Source organism: Volvox carteri (assembly GCF_000143455.1).
Source record: "Volvox carteri f. nagariensis unplaced genomic scaffold VOLCAscaffold_24, whole genome shotgun sequence".
Taxonomy (NCBI): domain Eukaryota; kingdom Viridiplantae; phylum Chlorophyta; class Chlorophyceae; order Chlamydomonadales; family Volvocaceae; genus Volvox; species Volvox carteri.
The window spans coordinates 222,911-237,752 of record NW_003307567.1 but is presented as its reverse complement, the minus strand read 5'-3'; the positions used below and the strand labels follow the sequence as shown (position 1 = coordinate 237,752).

General features: G+C 56.3%; 2 protein-coding genes across 2 annotated transcripts; both read right to left on the bottom strand.

The window, feature by feature from the left end:
* Positions 1-4,785: 4,785 nt before the first annotated feature.
* On the bottom strand, positions 4,786-10,513 carry VOLCADRAFT_92038 (uncharacterized protein; the record flags this gene model as incomplete). The annotated part of the gene is made up of 8 exons (XM_002951440.1): positions 4,786-4,804; positions 5,539-5,599; positions 5,784-5,825; positions 7,534-7,652; positions 8,881-9,144; positions 9,422-9,578; positions 9,902-10,431; positions 10,494-10,513. Coding segments are annotated over 8 exons (1,212 nt in total), but the record flags the coding sequence as incomplete, so codon positions are not given.
* A 611-nt stretch (positions 10,514-11,124) lies between these two features.
* Positions 11,125-14,044, bottom strand: prpL11 (plastid/chloroplast ribosomal protein L11). The gene is made up of 5 exons (XM_002951439.1): positions 13,848-14,044; positions 13,592-13,671; positions 13,427-13,519; positions 13,287-13,350; positions 11,125-12,743 (listed from the first exon to the last, which is right to left on the bottom strand). Exons 1-5 carry the CDS (start codon positions 13,858-13,860, stop codon positions 12,568-12,570), a joined length of 426 nt encoding a protein of 141 aa, XP_002951485.1. The 5' UTR covers positions 13,861-14,044; the 3' UTR covers positions 11,125-12,567.
* Positions 14,045-14,842: the final 798 nt, after the last annotated feature.

Below are 14,842 nucleotides of genomic sequence, written 5' to 3'. Positions count from 1 at the left end.
CATCGATTTGTGTCCCGCGGCCTTCGCGGAGGGTCGCTTCCCCCAGGGTACGACAGCAAAGGACTTTGTACGGATAGACGCCACCGCCAAACACTCGGCGGGCGCCGCGGCGGCGGCAGCGGGGGCCGTGGGGGTGGCGGTGGGGCCGCCGCACGGGGGCCAGGGCACCGAGGTGAGATCGCGTGTGCACACGTGGTGGTACATACGTGCGTGTGTATGTGTGTGCACGCTCCTGCCGCCTGGCCAGGTGAGTCTGAGGAGGTTCGAGTGCTTTGTCGGTGAACCGCGTTGCGTTGCTCGGCTAGCCGGGCTAGGACAGTTGGGTCGGTCGGGTGGGGCGCGCGTTTTTTTTGGGGGGTGGTGGGAGGAGCACTTGGATATCACCAGCTTTTTATTACCAGCTAATCAGCCAGTATTGGTCTAACCTCGTCAGGCCGGCGGCAAACTTTATTCCAGCTCACGTCATCATTTTCGCCGCCTCTACACCAACCCTTTCTTCTTTATGGCTTCGTTCTACTGCTTTTCTTCCGCTCTTGGCGGCTAGGTAGGAAGGTAGGTAGGTAGGTTTCCGCGGTCGTCATCATTACATGATCCCGAGGTCGCCTCGTTCCAAACCGCCTACTGGTCAGTAAGTCAGCCTTCTTGTACACTCTTTCCTTGGCAGCAGCTTCACTCTCTCACGTGGTTCGTCTTTCCCGCTCCCTCTCCCCCTCACGGCTCTGCAGGGCTCCTGGTCCCAGCAGGAGACCCTGCTGCTGCTGGAGGGGCTGGAGATGTTTGGGGACAGCTGGGGGGAGGTGGCGGACCACGTGGGGACCAAGAGCCAGGTGGGAGGCAGTTGGCGGTTGGTGGCTCAGTTGTGCGGTTAGTTGGTGGTTGAATCGTTGGTGGTTGTTGTCTGAGGGGTCAGAGAGGGGTTCGTTTCCGCTCACAAGGCCCACGTTGCCCAGGACTTTAAACAAGTCACACCGCGAAACAAAGTTACGGGGACCACAAAACCAGGGACGCTCGAGCATACCGGGTGTCCTTCATACCCCGGTAAAAATATAGACAATATTAAACTTAGTTATCTTTGATACTAGTAATTCTTGTTCCTTTTAAACTTGGCCGAGTTAATGGCCTTTTAAGACCACAAATTGTGGTTTCTATGGTTTCTAACTTCCCCTTAGCTTCTCCCTGTGCCGTACCTTCCAGAACCTTCCCTTAGCATCTTAACATCTGTTCACGCAACTGTCCAAACCGCCACCCATTCACCCAACCCCACCTATAACCGCCTAACCCACGCACATTTACACCGCGCACCCGCCCACTCACCCTCCCTCCCTCCGCGCCAGGTTGCCTGCATCTTGCATTTCCTGCAGCTGCCCATTGAGGACGCTTTCCTAGATGATTTGGAGGCGGGCCGCGGGCCGCGAGCCGGGCCCGTGGCCGCTGCAGCGCCGAACCAAGGAGCTGGTGGCGGCACCGGCACCGGGGGTGGCATTCGGCTTCAGCACGGCCAGCAACAGCAAGCGGGTCGCCAGGCCCAGGCGGCCAGCCGTCAGTCAGCGGCGGCGGCGGCGGCGGCAGCGGCGGCGGCGGCGGCAGCTACGGGCATTCCTTTGGTGAACAACATTCTGGAGGAGGAGTTGGTGCCGTTCGTGGAACACGCCAACCCAATCATGGCGCAGCTGGCGTTCCTCTCCACGACGATGGGCCCTCGGGTCGCGGCGGCGGCGGCGCAGCGCGCGCTGGAGGTGGGTAAGAAGGAGGGGTCGGGAGCTGCTGGGAGTGGGTTGGGTTTGGGCTTGAGCTTGGGCTTGTTGTGAAGTCATGATGGCTAAGAGAGTCGCATCATCGCACTAGGGGTTGTTAAAAAATCCAGACAACGTTAACTTTAAAGGAAGTAACGATCCGACCTGTTTTAATGCACGGGTTGTTTTTTTGCTCTGCTGGCCGCCCACGCCACCCCTGACCGATCATTCTTCACTTCGGCTCCTGGGCCCGCAGTTTCTGTCTTCAGATGAGGAGGTGGCTGCGGCTCTACAGGAGCAGAAGCAGCGGCAGCAGCTGCAACAGCAGAAGGCCGCCGCTGCCGCCGCCAAGGAGGCACAGGCTGCCGCACAGGCTGCGCCTGCAGTGGTGGTGACGGCACAGCCGCCGCCGGCGGGCCCGCGAGTAGCGGACGTGGGTGAGACGACTCCTGTGGTTGGCGCCAGCGGGACGGCGGGTGGCAATGGCAGCGAAGCTGCCGGTGCTGGCGGCCCTGCCGCCGCTGCTGGCGCAGCACCAGCACCAGCACCGGTACCAGCGCCGGAAGCGGCCGCAACAGTGCCGCCGAATGAGGCGGCAGCGGGTGGTGACGGCGCCGGCGGCGGTGCAGCTCCCATGGCCATCGACAGCGGCGTTTCCGCAGCTGCCGGTGGCGACACAGCAGCGGCAGCAGCGCTTACAGTTAGCCCGCCGGCGGCAGCGGAGGCGAAGCCTGATGAGCCCCCAGCGCCGCTGGACCCGACGATGGTGCCGCTGACGGCGGCACGGCTCCGAGCGGCGGCGGTGGCGGGTTTTGCGGGGGCGGTGGAACGAGCACGCCTGCTGGCAGAGGAGCAGGAGAACGACATGCTGGATATCATGGCGCAGATTGTGGAGGTACAGGTGCAGAAGCTGGGTCTAAAGATCAAGTACATTGAAGATGTCGAACAGGTGCGGTTCATTAACGGCTTTATATCCAGAGAAGAATTACTTTTGATTTATTTTCCAAAGGCCGGCATTTCGTTTGCCTTTGTTTACAAGAATTACTAAATTTTCAGGGAAATATTTTAAATAAATATTTTATGATTTTAACTCTTGGCCCTTTGGCTTGGCTGTAAGGGATGAAGGCCAAGAAAAAAATAAAGGAAAAAATAAAAAAAATAAATCAGTAGATAATGTAAGAAGGAAGAAGGTGTGTTTTTCTATTTTCAGGGGGAGCCATGTTTGCTTGTAGTAACTGTTGCAAGCAGAGCACTGAGACAGTGCTGCCGCCCAAGCAGCAGCAGCAACAGCAAGCTGTTAGTTGGCCCCTACGCCTCGGGGAAGTGTCCTCTCTCACTCTCTCCCTCTTTCAGGGTGTTGGGTGCATCTTGATGTGTTGTCTCCATCGCCAGGATCACGTGATCATGTGCACAGGCGACGCGTCGCAGGTGCCATCCGGCGTTTTGTTTAAGTAATAAAATATTACTTAAAAGGAATAAATCGGCATTTTGGCCTTTGGAAAAAGGAATAAATTGAGGCCGACCCGAGCATTTTAATTCCTCCAGCCACAAACGTCGATTGCTGCCAGATTGTTTCGTAGTGTGCAGAACTGTGGCGCTCCAGCAGCAGCGGAATGCGACCCTGTGATTTGTTATGCGGTTGCTTACTTTGGGCCTTTGCTTAGTCGATTTTACTTACTGCTCTCAAACAGTGCCAGAACTATCTACGCAAGTGCACGAAGAGTGCACACACGAACGAAAACGCGCCAACTCAGTGCGTGACTCTTGGTCTATGAGGGGAGTTGTACCTTATGGGGGGGTCTGGGGGGGCGGAGCCCCCCCGCCAGCGCCTCACAATTAAGGAATAAATTACGAAAACCCTAGCAACTTTGTTTGTTACTTAGGTTGGAATAAATTGAGACCCGTCCTAAACGAAAAACAATCACTGGTGCCATCAGGCATTCCCTGGAGTCGCCGCAGGATGCCGCTGAGGGAGGCGGTGCAGCTCTCCTTCCCATTCCCCTCTTGACATTTTCGCACTCCCTAAACCTCCCACACCCTCTCCCCGGCCCACCCCCACAAACGCGGCCCTCCCATGCGGCTATCTGCGCTGTTGTTCCGGGCTGCTGCTGTGCACGTGCGAGCACACATAGGCTCTGGAGAGTGAGCGAGGGCAGCTGGAAAACTCGCGCCGAAACCTGGACGAGCAACGATCTCAGCTGCGCGACGCACGTCGTACCCGCGCTCAGCAGCAGCTGCAGCTCGGCATTCCCCTCCCTCCACAGCAGCTACAGCCGCCACAGCAGCTGCAGCAGCAGCAGCAACAGCCGGTCCTCCAGGTACAGGCTCCGCAACAGCCGCAGCAGCAACCGCAGTTGCAGCTGCAGGCGGGTGGTCTCCAGCTTTCAGGATTGCAGGGCCTGCCGCCGGCGGCGGCGGCGGCGGCGCTGGCCGCTATTAGCGCCGCCGGCGCCGGCGCCGGTCTGACCCAGCAGCAGCAGCAGCAGGTGGCTGCGCAGGCGGCTCAGCTGATGCAGATGCAGATGCAATTGCAGATGCCAGGAGGGGGGGTGTTGGGGGGTATGGGCCCCGCGGGGGGCCCTGTCTAGCGCCCTGGACGTGCTCCAGGGCCGGTATAATGAATGTATTTATGTGAATATTAGTAGGGTTTTGCTCTTTTCTCCAGAATGTGAAGACTCCAGGGAAGCAACAGAAGCGACTTATCGGGAGGGGGAAGCCTGTTTTGGACGTCGACTGATGCCGCGGAGAGTTGGGACTGGAGTGGACAGGACCGAGCTGAGCTACTTCTGATTGGACGGACAGACGGACTAGGGGCGGGTCTTGACGCGCATCACGAATTGTCATTGCATGGCGGTGTATGTGTGTGTGCGTGTGTGTGTGTGTGTGTGTGTGTGTGCGCGTGTGTGTGTGTGTGTATGTGTGTGCGTGTGCGTGTGCATGTGTGTGTGTGTGTGTCTCCTGATTGAGGATTGCTGAGGAGGAACTACGAGGAAGGTCCGGCGCTGGTTTCACCACCTCTCCTTAGGCTTCCAGTGGCAGCACTAAGTGCAATTTAGTGACTTGGGAAGAGCCTGGATGCGGGGCAGGGACGCAGGGGTGCATCGGAGCCCTGAGGCCTTGGGGCCCCCCACAGCTTCGGGGAGCGGGAGCGGACAGCCTCGGGGAACAGACATCAGCTTCGGCGGATGGGAGGCAACATTTCGAAAATTAAATGTCTGCGGCGGAAGGTCCCAGCAGGTACGCAGCATCTGCGAGGGGCCTCAGGAGGCATATGTCGCTGCGGCTATTCGTATTTTCGCGAAAATTACTCAGCTAGAACGTTCGGCTCGACTCTCCCCTAAGGTTTCCGCGCGACATATTTCAGTTCTTGGCTTCTACCATGGCAACGTTCATGACTGTCAGCGACTTCCCCGTACCTCTCCACTTGTGCCAAGAAATTGAAACTTGGGGTCAAGGGGCAGAGGGAGAAGCCGGCAGCCAGGCAGGAGCGCAGACAGCTATGCCGGCATATGTCACATGCATCGCTAAGCCAGCCAACGATTCGCGTGTGGATTGCAGGCTCGCTGACACATAAATTAGTCACGCCGGACAGAAGCGTCAATGTCAGACACAACCACTTATCGACAGGAGGTGACCGCGTGACGCCTTAAGCCTACGGGCGACTGTTGCAGAAAAGCACCGACCATTTTCCACTTTTCAGTCACCTCTCCCGCACAACCGTAATTCTATCAAACGTATGCCAGTTATAAGGGAGCAAATTCGACATTTCAGGATTGTTGCCTCCTGTCGATGGGTTTTTGCGCACCAGTTCTTGTCCAGGGGCCCCTCGCTCCACCGTGGAACTGCCGCGACACACCGCTCTGCCGCTGTGTGTGTGTGTGGGGGGGGTGTTGCCAATGTGACCTCGCTTATGCTGCACCCCTCATGTCGAGACGCATGCCGCCACAATTTAGCAAACTCGCCTTGTGAAAAACGTACCTGAAAGTCTACATCTTAGACAGAGACCTTGAAAGGAGAGAAGGACAAGCCGGGGCCAGCTGGGAAACACACCTTGTGTGGGGGGTGGCGCGGTGGGGTCCATGGCAATATACGCTGGGACGTAAGCAGGCCGCGCGAAGGGACAGCAGCGGAACATTGTACGAAACGAACACGTACGAAAGCAGCGAAGAGAAAGGGACATACAGATGCGGAAACGAGCTCCGAATCATGAACACAGATTCTCCGGGCATATATCTTACATACATCGCAGGGCACGGCCCCGCTTTTTTAATAAGAGGTGCCTTAGGCACATTATCATCTACCTCGGCTTCCCTGAACTGCACCGATGCCGAGAATACCAAGTACGGCAGTTCCCTTGTGTACATCCACTGAGACACCCAGAAGCTTGACACGAAAACGATAGGGGAAGTAGGCAGCTCACCGCCGAGGCTAGTGGTCACGGGTGAAACTACCCCACCCTCCCTATCCCACAAAATTGCATTCCTATATGGTATGTAAAGAACATGTGTACATGTCCGTCCATAATAATCACACCAGAAGCTAGAACCAGATGTGTCTTGCTCATCTTTCCTCTGACCTTTTACCATTGATTTGATCTGTTGTTTCCATAACAGGTTTCCCGTTCCCCCCAAACCTATTTGATATAATCCAGTCTCAGTCCATTTGTAGCGCACTTCTACCGCAACTCTTCCCCCTTCTGATGCAGTGCCACCAGCTACCACCTGGCCTACAACCATGAAAACCATTAAGTACAGTACAGTATGCACGCAACTACTACCGTCTATATACTCTTCCCCACTTGGCTGACCTTCCTGCATGCAGCCGGTTGATATGCTCTTCATCATCTATCTCTTCATCATGCTCTTCCTCAGCGTCCTTGTTATAAAATCAATTTGGCTTCCAGCAGACACGCACAGCAACGATAAAAATGCAACAACCGCAACAAATGACAGACAGCATCGACACTCCGATGAGCAATGCCAGACCACGTACGGCCCCTGACACCGTCTGCAGACACCTCTTCTCTGCGTGCAACGTATGAACAATACAATATTCAACCTTTTCTACCTCTATTCATCTGTACTGCAAGCACACTTCTTTCATGTAAAAGCCACACAGGCATCACTGCATGCGGGTACACTACTGCTGACGATGGATGCATGAGTGCGAGTAGGTGGGCGTACTCGTCTCACCGCCTCTACCCCCGTCCCCATCCCCTACATACATAATACGTACATACATACGTACATACGTACATGCACATATACATACATACGTACATACATACAGGCAAACACATCTCCCCGCCGCCACGACTAGGTGGTAGCAGTGGCAGCACCAGCAGCCGCCACATCACCCCTCCTCCTCAATGTGGCTATGTAGTTCACGGACAGGTCGTCGCTCAGCTGCCAGGACAGGCCGGAGGGACCCCCGCCCAGGGGCACCATACCGGCCGCGTGCCACACTTGTAGGCCGCACGAATCTGACCCAGGGGAATCGGGAGCGTTGCGGGGAAGGAAGGGTTTCGGCGGAAGAAGGAGAGGCAGGATCAGACCCCCGACGGGGAGAAGGAGGTAAGGAGGTGGAAAAGGAAAAAGAAACAGGAAACCGGGGAGGGAGAAGAGAAAAGAAGGAAATGGCACTGTGGAAGGTTTTTAGAGAGTTCCGGGTGTCCTTTGGAATATCATGATGTAGTAGTGAGATGCAGCCCCTCGGATTTATGTAGCCCCTTTTTTCATCCTCACGCAACTCCCCCCCTCTTACATCACGGAAGGGTTCCTTCCCGGCCCCCCTCACCCACCAGCCATGACCGCCAGCTCCTCCGGCGTGATGAACTTCCTCCAATGATGTGTGCCCTTGGGTACCAGACCCGTCAGGTACTCGGCTCCGGCAATGGCCACCGCAAAGGAGGAGGGAGTCCTGGGGGGAGGGAGGCGGTTGGAGGGGGAGGTTGGAGGAGGTTGGGGGGGGGGGGGAAAGAGTGTACCAGAGTGTACCAGAGGTTGGGGGTGAGGAGGAATCATATGCGAGGAGACACGGAATAAACTGCCAGCGCGCAAGAATTGAAGGGGGGGTGGGGGAGAGGGGAGAACCACGACGTCATGATGTTGGGAGAGGAGAGTTCAAGGTACAACCGCCGACGTCTCCCCAACTGCACCGACTGCAGGAACTGGGTTCCAAGTGGCAGCTGCCCCAGGATTGGTTTTCCAGGATTGGTAGGATGGGGCTTATGTTAGGGAAAACCGCCCACCCGAGAGGTATCGGGAATGGGGGTGAGGGTGTGTATTATTGTGCAGGGCTTTCTAAAAATGCAATGTTCTGGCAGATCAGAGCTGGCGGATGGGGGTGAAGTCGGATGGGGATGGCAAGGGAACAAGTTGTGAGCGAGAAAGGGCCAAAGATAGAACCACCACTATCAACCACAGGACAGGTACCGCTGGGGGAACCCGGATACGGTGTTGGATAGGAGTTACAGGAAGGACCCGTTGGGAAAAAGCGTATCCGCCGGGGGGGGGCTGCGTGGGGAAATGCGTTTCTCTATGCAAAACCCTAAGCAAAATGCATCACAGAAAATTCCCAACTGCTGCTGCAGCCGACATTCCCCTTGCGGCCGCCGAGGAGGGAAAGCAGCAAAGGGTTGTTGCGGGTGTAAGGCAAGCAGAGGAGGGGAGGGGAGGGGAGGAGAGGTGGAGACCCCTCCACCCTCCACCCTAGCCACAACACCCTACTTGTCCCTACTTGTTCTTTATTTCAATGATGACAACCTTATCGCCTGAACCAGCATACTCCCGTTCCGAACTGCGTTTGAATTCCCACAAACAAACAAACAAAGTTGACGTCCACCAAAAGCAAAAACCCCTTCACCAACGCCCTGGCGCAAACCCTACCCCGACACTCTGCTGACTTCAGAGAGCATACACACCACACTGTACAGCGCAGTAGGAGGTAAGGATGGTATGTACGTACATATAGAGTTACAAGTTACAAGTTCGCACACAAGTGCGGGTGTGTCCGTAAAAGCCGGGGGGGCCATGGACGTACAGATGTACGTACATACAGATGTACGTACATGGACATACAGATGTACATACAGATGTACGTACGTACGTGCGGCACCATGAACGTGTGTACGGAATATCGTACTCACCTGTTGAGTGTGGAGACGATCAGGGCCCCACCGGAAGCGGACCGAGCCCCGGAGCGCACCGTATCCGGTATCCCGCTTTCCGACCCGCCGGCTGCTGATCCCCCTGGCCCTGTGTGCGGCGCTGTCGGGCCCGACAGCAGCGATGTCAACACCGGCAGCAGCTCATGTGGCCGGTTGACATGCTCCAAAACCTCGCTGGCAATCACCACGTCGTACAGTGCCGTACCGGAAGCTGCTAGATCCTCCGCAGAGATGACGTCATACCTGCGAGAGCGCATGTAATCATTTTGAGGAAAGGATGGAGAGGAAAGGGATAATTCTTTTCTTAATGCGAAGAATTCAAAGAAAAAAGACTCCCGTGTCTCATCACCACACCACCACCATTCCCCCACAGGGGTCAAGACACGTACACGCAGCAGGCGACAAGAGAGGCGCCAGATGGGGCAAACGAGGGTAACGTAAGGGTAACGTATGTGTTACCACACGGCGCTGGATAGAACCGTGCGGGGGTGTTAGAATGCCGCAGTGTACCTCTTTTTACCTGACTCTGGCAGCGACTCGTGGGTCCGCCCTCACATGCATCCCTGCCACCTCCACATTCTCCCTCGTCACGTCAATGCCGTGCACCTCCGCCCCAAGGCGAGCCAGCGCCTCTGACAAGATGCCCCCGCCGCAACCCACGTCCAGAACACGTAGACCTGTGTGTGTGTGTAATGAGTGTGTGCGGCGAGGGAAGGGACGGAGTTGATGAGGGAGCGCGGCGCGGCGTGGGCTTGGCGTTGGGGAATTATTCGGGCTTGGCGTTGGGGAACCTTGCGGAGGGCAGGAGTGGGTTCAAGACGAAGGAAGCCCGGGATGCGCGCCATGACCACAGCACGACAGCTCCGCTCCGCCGTCCAATCTTTTTATTGGCGTCACGTCCCACATCATCAGCGGCGATGACTGTTTGTTATGTTGCTTGGGCTCTTTAGTCCAGATGAGATAGTCCGTCACAGCCCGCCACCCACCCACGTTCCTGTACCTTTTAGCGGCTCGGAGGTCTCCAGTTCGAGTCCCATCAGGGACGCCAGGCTCTGACGGATGAAGCGGACCCGCACTGGGTTGAGCGCGTGTAGCGGTGCAAAGGGGCCGTCACTGGAGCGCCACCAACTGGCGGCCAGGGCGGCAAATTTGGAGGCCTCTCGGGGATCGATGGATGCACCGCGGGCACCGGTGGTAGTTCCGCCACTGCCCCTGCTGCCGCCGGTATTCGCTTTCTCCTCGCTGCCATTGTTGCTGCTGGTACCGCTGGTACTGCTAGTGCTGTTACCAACAGCAGCGCTGCTTGTGGAGCTGCTGTTGGGACCAGAGGCTTCATCGGGAGGGTAGAACACGGGTTCGGGGATTGTGACGAAAGTGGCGAATGGGGAGGGGGAGGGGGAGGAAGGGTTTGGGAGGGAGCACGTTGAGGTGACGGTGGTGGCGCTGCGGGTGGATGTGGCGGGGCCGGTAGATGTGGCTGCTGGTGCGGTGGATGAGGTGGCGGGGAGGAGGCCTGTGAGCCGGGTGGGGCTGCGGCGGAGGAGGAGTGGAGCCGGGGGAGGGGTGTGGGCAGGGGGTGTGGGCGCCCGGACCTGCACCACGGCGGCTGTAGCTGTGGTGGGCGAGGCCGAGAGTGAGGGCGTGGGTGAGCCTGAGGCTGGTGTGTGGGGACTTAGGTTCAGCTGGCGGTAGGACGTCGGGCTCGTCAGGAGGGGCAGCGCCAGGGTGCGTGTCGGGCTGTTCTGGGATGGAGAGGTTCCAGAAGGAGCGGGCTGGCCGCCGGTGCGGGGTGTGCTCGCGCTGCCACCAGTGTCCTGACGGCTTAGCGAAACGGTTGGCAACTTTGGTGGCGAGCTCTGGCCCGCCACAGCCAACCTTGGAGATGCCAACGGCAGGTCGGGCAGCAGGACCGGTAAGCTACTGGATGGTGTTGAGGATGCTGGAGTGGAACTGGTAAGGACGCCACGCGGCGTTGTCGAGATGCACTGTGCCAAAGCCATGAAGCTGCTTCTGCACACAAATGCACAGGAAATTGTGACACCCTGTGACAGGGCAATGGCGTGGTAGAAAGCAAACCTGGTACCTGATATGCCCGGAATGCGTGAATGCATAAGATTTCAATGCCGTCAGAAGCATGGACGACTGAATCCTGCCACCCATTCGAAAATGTGGAGCTATGAGCTCATCGACGTTCGCTCGAACAGAAGAGCAGAGAATGCCAACCACTTCAGAGGATTACAAGGTTTGCACTGATACACTATCTTAGTTACCTACCGACATAGAACTTTCGTGCCAGCTTTGCGGACTGCATACGGTCGGTCATGGTGTACGGCGTAACTTCATAAAACGCAGCTACAAAGTTGCGCACCAAATCCTGGCTTAATTGGTCAACATTGTTAGTGATATGAAGGCAAGGAGATCACGAACCATGTCCCCTTTTAGCTTGCGCCGATATGTAGTATTTAAATATGCTTCGGTTGTTTTTCATTTTCCTTCAAACTGTGAAGACAGTCTGTCTGGGAGTGCTTTCGCAATCAGGGCACAGCTTTTTTCCCACAACCGAACAATAAATTCGGCCTGTGTTCATCACCAGAGATCATTTTCCGCTTACACACGCACAGCATGTCCGCACCTCGACTGCATCCCGCTTACGCACGGACGGACAAGGACAGCGCAAGCATTTGCACCAACGTATGGTAGCAAAAATGCCACTGTCTCATGGCGGGTAGCCGTGAGAGCACAAACAGCGCACCACGCCTTGCCTGCCTCTGCTCACGCCTCATAAGCAACACCTTGCCAAACCGCCCTATGCGCTTCAAGTCACAAAATTGCACACAGAGGCAGAAGGCGAGATGAAGAACCTTTCCTTCGAGCCTGCCCACAAGGACATACCGCGTTAACCAATGGCGCCAACGACGCCAAACCCTTTACCATTAGTCGTTACCCCGTTCGAACACTGCAGAGCGGTGGTCGTTTGTCCCCTGGCGCGCGGTCGCGAATGAGGCCCCTAATCCAGGACAGGCGAGCCCATGGAAAAATTGCAACCCGCTGCCGAGGGAGCAAACACCTCCCTCTCCACCCAGACCGCACAGCAACACGGAAGGCCTCCAACACGGATATACATGCATGCGGTAGGAACTTTTTTGATGCACGGACGCCGACTTGCATTCAGCCATCATCTCTAGCCTAGAACAGCAAACACGCCGCACCCTGAGGCCGCGTAGTACGTGCCCCACATCCTCCCCATCCGCTGCATCAGGAGCAGGCTCACCGCACCCACGCAGGCGGCTTCGACACCAAAGAAAATGCCCCATGTGGCCAGGATGTGACGGACAGCGGGAGGTAAGATGTCTCACCCGTATCGTCTCCTCCCTCGTGCCTTTCTCTGGTGTATAATGTGCTCCGTTCCCTCGGTAGTCCGTTCCCTCCCTCCACATCACGTTATCCATCTCAAGGCCTTGACGAGAATGGAATCGTTTGTCGTAGTCTGCCGTAGTCACCAAAATTCCCACCAAAGGCCTAGAGAAGCGACGCCGGAGCCTGGACCCGCGGAGCATTGCCGGGCTAGGATCCCATCGACAAGTCTACACGCGGATGCTGAACACACAGCGGCGGCAGCACCGGCCCTCGACGCAAATCGGTCAGTTGGCGGTTTTAACAGGGTGTTTAATCCACCACCTTGATGCCCATGTTCTTCGCCGTGCCCTCGATCATGCGCACCACCGAGTCCACCTTGGTGGCGTTGGTGTCCGGCAGCTTCTTAGCCGCAATCTCCGCCACCTGCTTCCGTGTCACCTGACCAACGTTCTCCTTGTTGGGCTTGCCCGCGCCGCGCTCGACGCCTGATGGATTGACATCATTACACACAGGGCGAAAAAAGGGGACATACGCAGTTGGTAGGAAGGCCCACCGATGTAATCTGGAAGAGCCGGTGGAGTGCTCAGCAGTATTTTGCGTCTGAAGTCTGTCATGACGTTTAGTAAGGTGATCCCTTGCCGAAGCGAGAGTGCTGCAACCAAAGATGAAAGTGGCACTTGGGGTGGCAGGTACAGTAGGGTGGTTGACGCGAATCGTCCCCGGTCAAGACATTTATCCCAGCTTGAAAAGTTGCTCCTAGCCCCATTCGCTTGCATTTGCTGCGTTTCCCAAGGGCAGACGGCTGTCACCATGCTCCGATTGCAACCGTTCTCCCGGGCCTTCTACGCAGTTGTGTCACAAGGTCAACGGATAAAGTGTAAGATCGGTGGCCAAATGCGCGTGAATCAGACTGCTAAGCTCCATAAGCATCGTCATATTTCCATAAGGGACTTGCCGGCCGGCCTGGCCATATCAACCAAGCCCGCCCCCCTCCCCTCCCTGGCTTCCTCGCTTGTTAGAACACCCACCAGCAGCCTTCTTCAGCAGAATGGAAGCCGGCGGCGTCTTCAGGATGAACGTGAAGCTACGATCCTGCATGCGCACAAAGATTTCCGTTAGGCTACCCTGCCATCTGAGCCGTGGGTGTCCAACATGGGCAAGACCGCACCTCATACACTGTAATCTCGACGGGGATAATGTCGCCAATAAACTTTGATGTTTGCGCGTTGTATTCCTTGCAGAAAGCCATAATGTTTACACCCTGCACAAGAAAGCAGGTCATTAATCGCTTACACAGCTGCATTGGGCAGGACTTATCAGGTATCAGTCTTACCTTTGAACCCAGAGCCGGACCCACAGGAGGAGCGGGATTAGCCTTGCCGGCTGGCAGGGCCAACTTAATCTTTCCCGTCACTGCGCGCAGCCGGCCCAATTCAGCAGTCCAAAATCAGTTTGCCAGCTTATTTCTCGGACATCAAACACCATACATCTATTAACAGGTAATTATTAGCAACTGTTTCTAGCATTCCTGCGATTCGCCCTGAAAATGGACCAGCGCCGCAGTGGCTCTGTTTGCCACCACAACGCACCCTTTGCAGCCATAGTAGTGACCTTGCGGTTGGCTGTTCGTGCGCCGCTGGGAAAGCCGAACGCAAGCCGGCCTGCACCGGCGGCAGAGAGCGTGCGAGTGGGGAGACGGACCCCCGTTCCGCTGACAGGCATGACCACGGCCATGATAGATGGCAAGGAATATGGCACGTGGAATCTAAGGTGTTGGCCGGACGCTCTAGCTGTGTAATATAGTACCCGTCGACGCAAAGCCACAATATTTTGGCTCACTGTACGGCAGCCCGAGAAAATAGAAGCCAGTTTGCCGCTGTAGCTTCACAGAGTAGCAAATACCAATGCCGCAACATACCAATACACTGTCCGAACAACACAGACATGAACTTTCTACGGTTGAAAGGGTGGAGTTGTCACTAGCTCTATATGTTTGCCGTGTGTTAGTGCTTGAATTATAGCCGGCTAGATAGAAGTTGCATCTCTGCCCCGAGACGCAATCCATAAACATGCTAAAGCCTTTACCTCATGCTCCGGAAGTGATCGATTCCCACATGGTGCTCCAAGAGCCGACGATACGCGTGGGATATGGCTTGGGCATTACGAAGGAGATTATATGGGTCTTCAGGGGTCATCATGCTGCGCGTTTGCACCAAACGCTGGCTTTCCCTACCAAAAACTGTGCTTAAGTACTCGTTTGGGCCCTGTCAACTGCCCATCCCAGCTTATACGCGTTTCCCATACGGCGCGCCCACGTCCATCAGCTATAACTTTGGTACATGTGACAGGCTTGCATGCGTCTGTCACTTTTTTAACCCCAAGGGTGCTAGACTGCATGCCCCCCCATCAGGCGCCCATGCCATATACAGACATGGCACTGACCCTTACAGAGGTGACAAGCCAACCCATTTGGCGCCATGGTCGGCTGCGTGTACAGTATAACCATATTCACCCAAGAACCATTCCTCAGTTCGTTTGCTGTCCGTGCCCTCACCCATAGCCCCGTCCGCTAAGTTGGTCTTTC

Coding starts and splice junctions, on each gene's coding strand:
- prpL11 (XM_002951439.1), bottom strand. Junction 13,520..13,591: donor GTCCGGCTCTGGGTTCAAAG/GTAAGACTGATA, acceptor TTTCTTGTGCAG/GGTGTAAACATTATGGCTTT. Junction 13,351..13,426: donor TCGAGATTACAGTGTATGAG/GTGCGGTCTTGC, acceptor GTGCGCATGCAG/GATCGTAGCTTCACGTTCAT.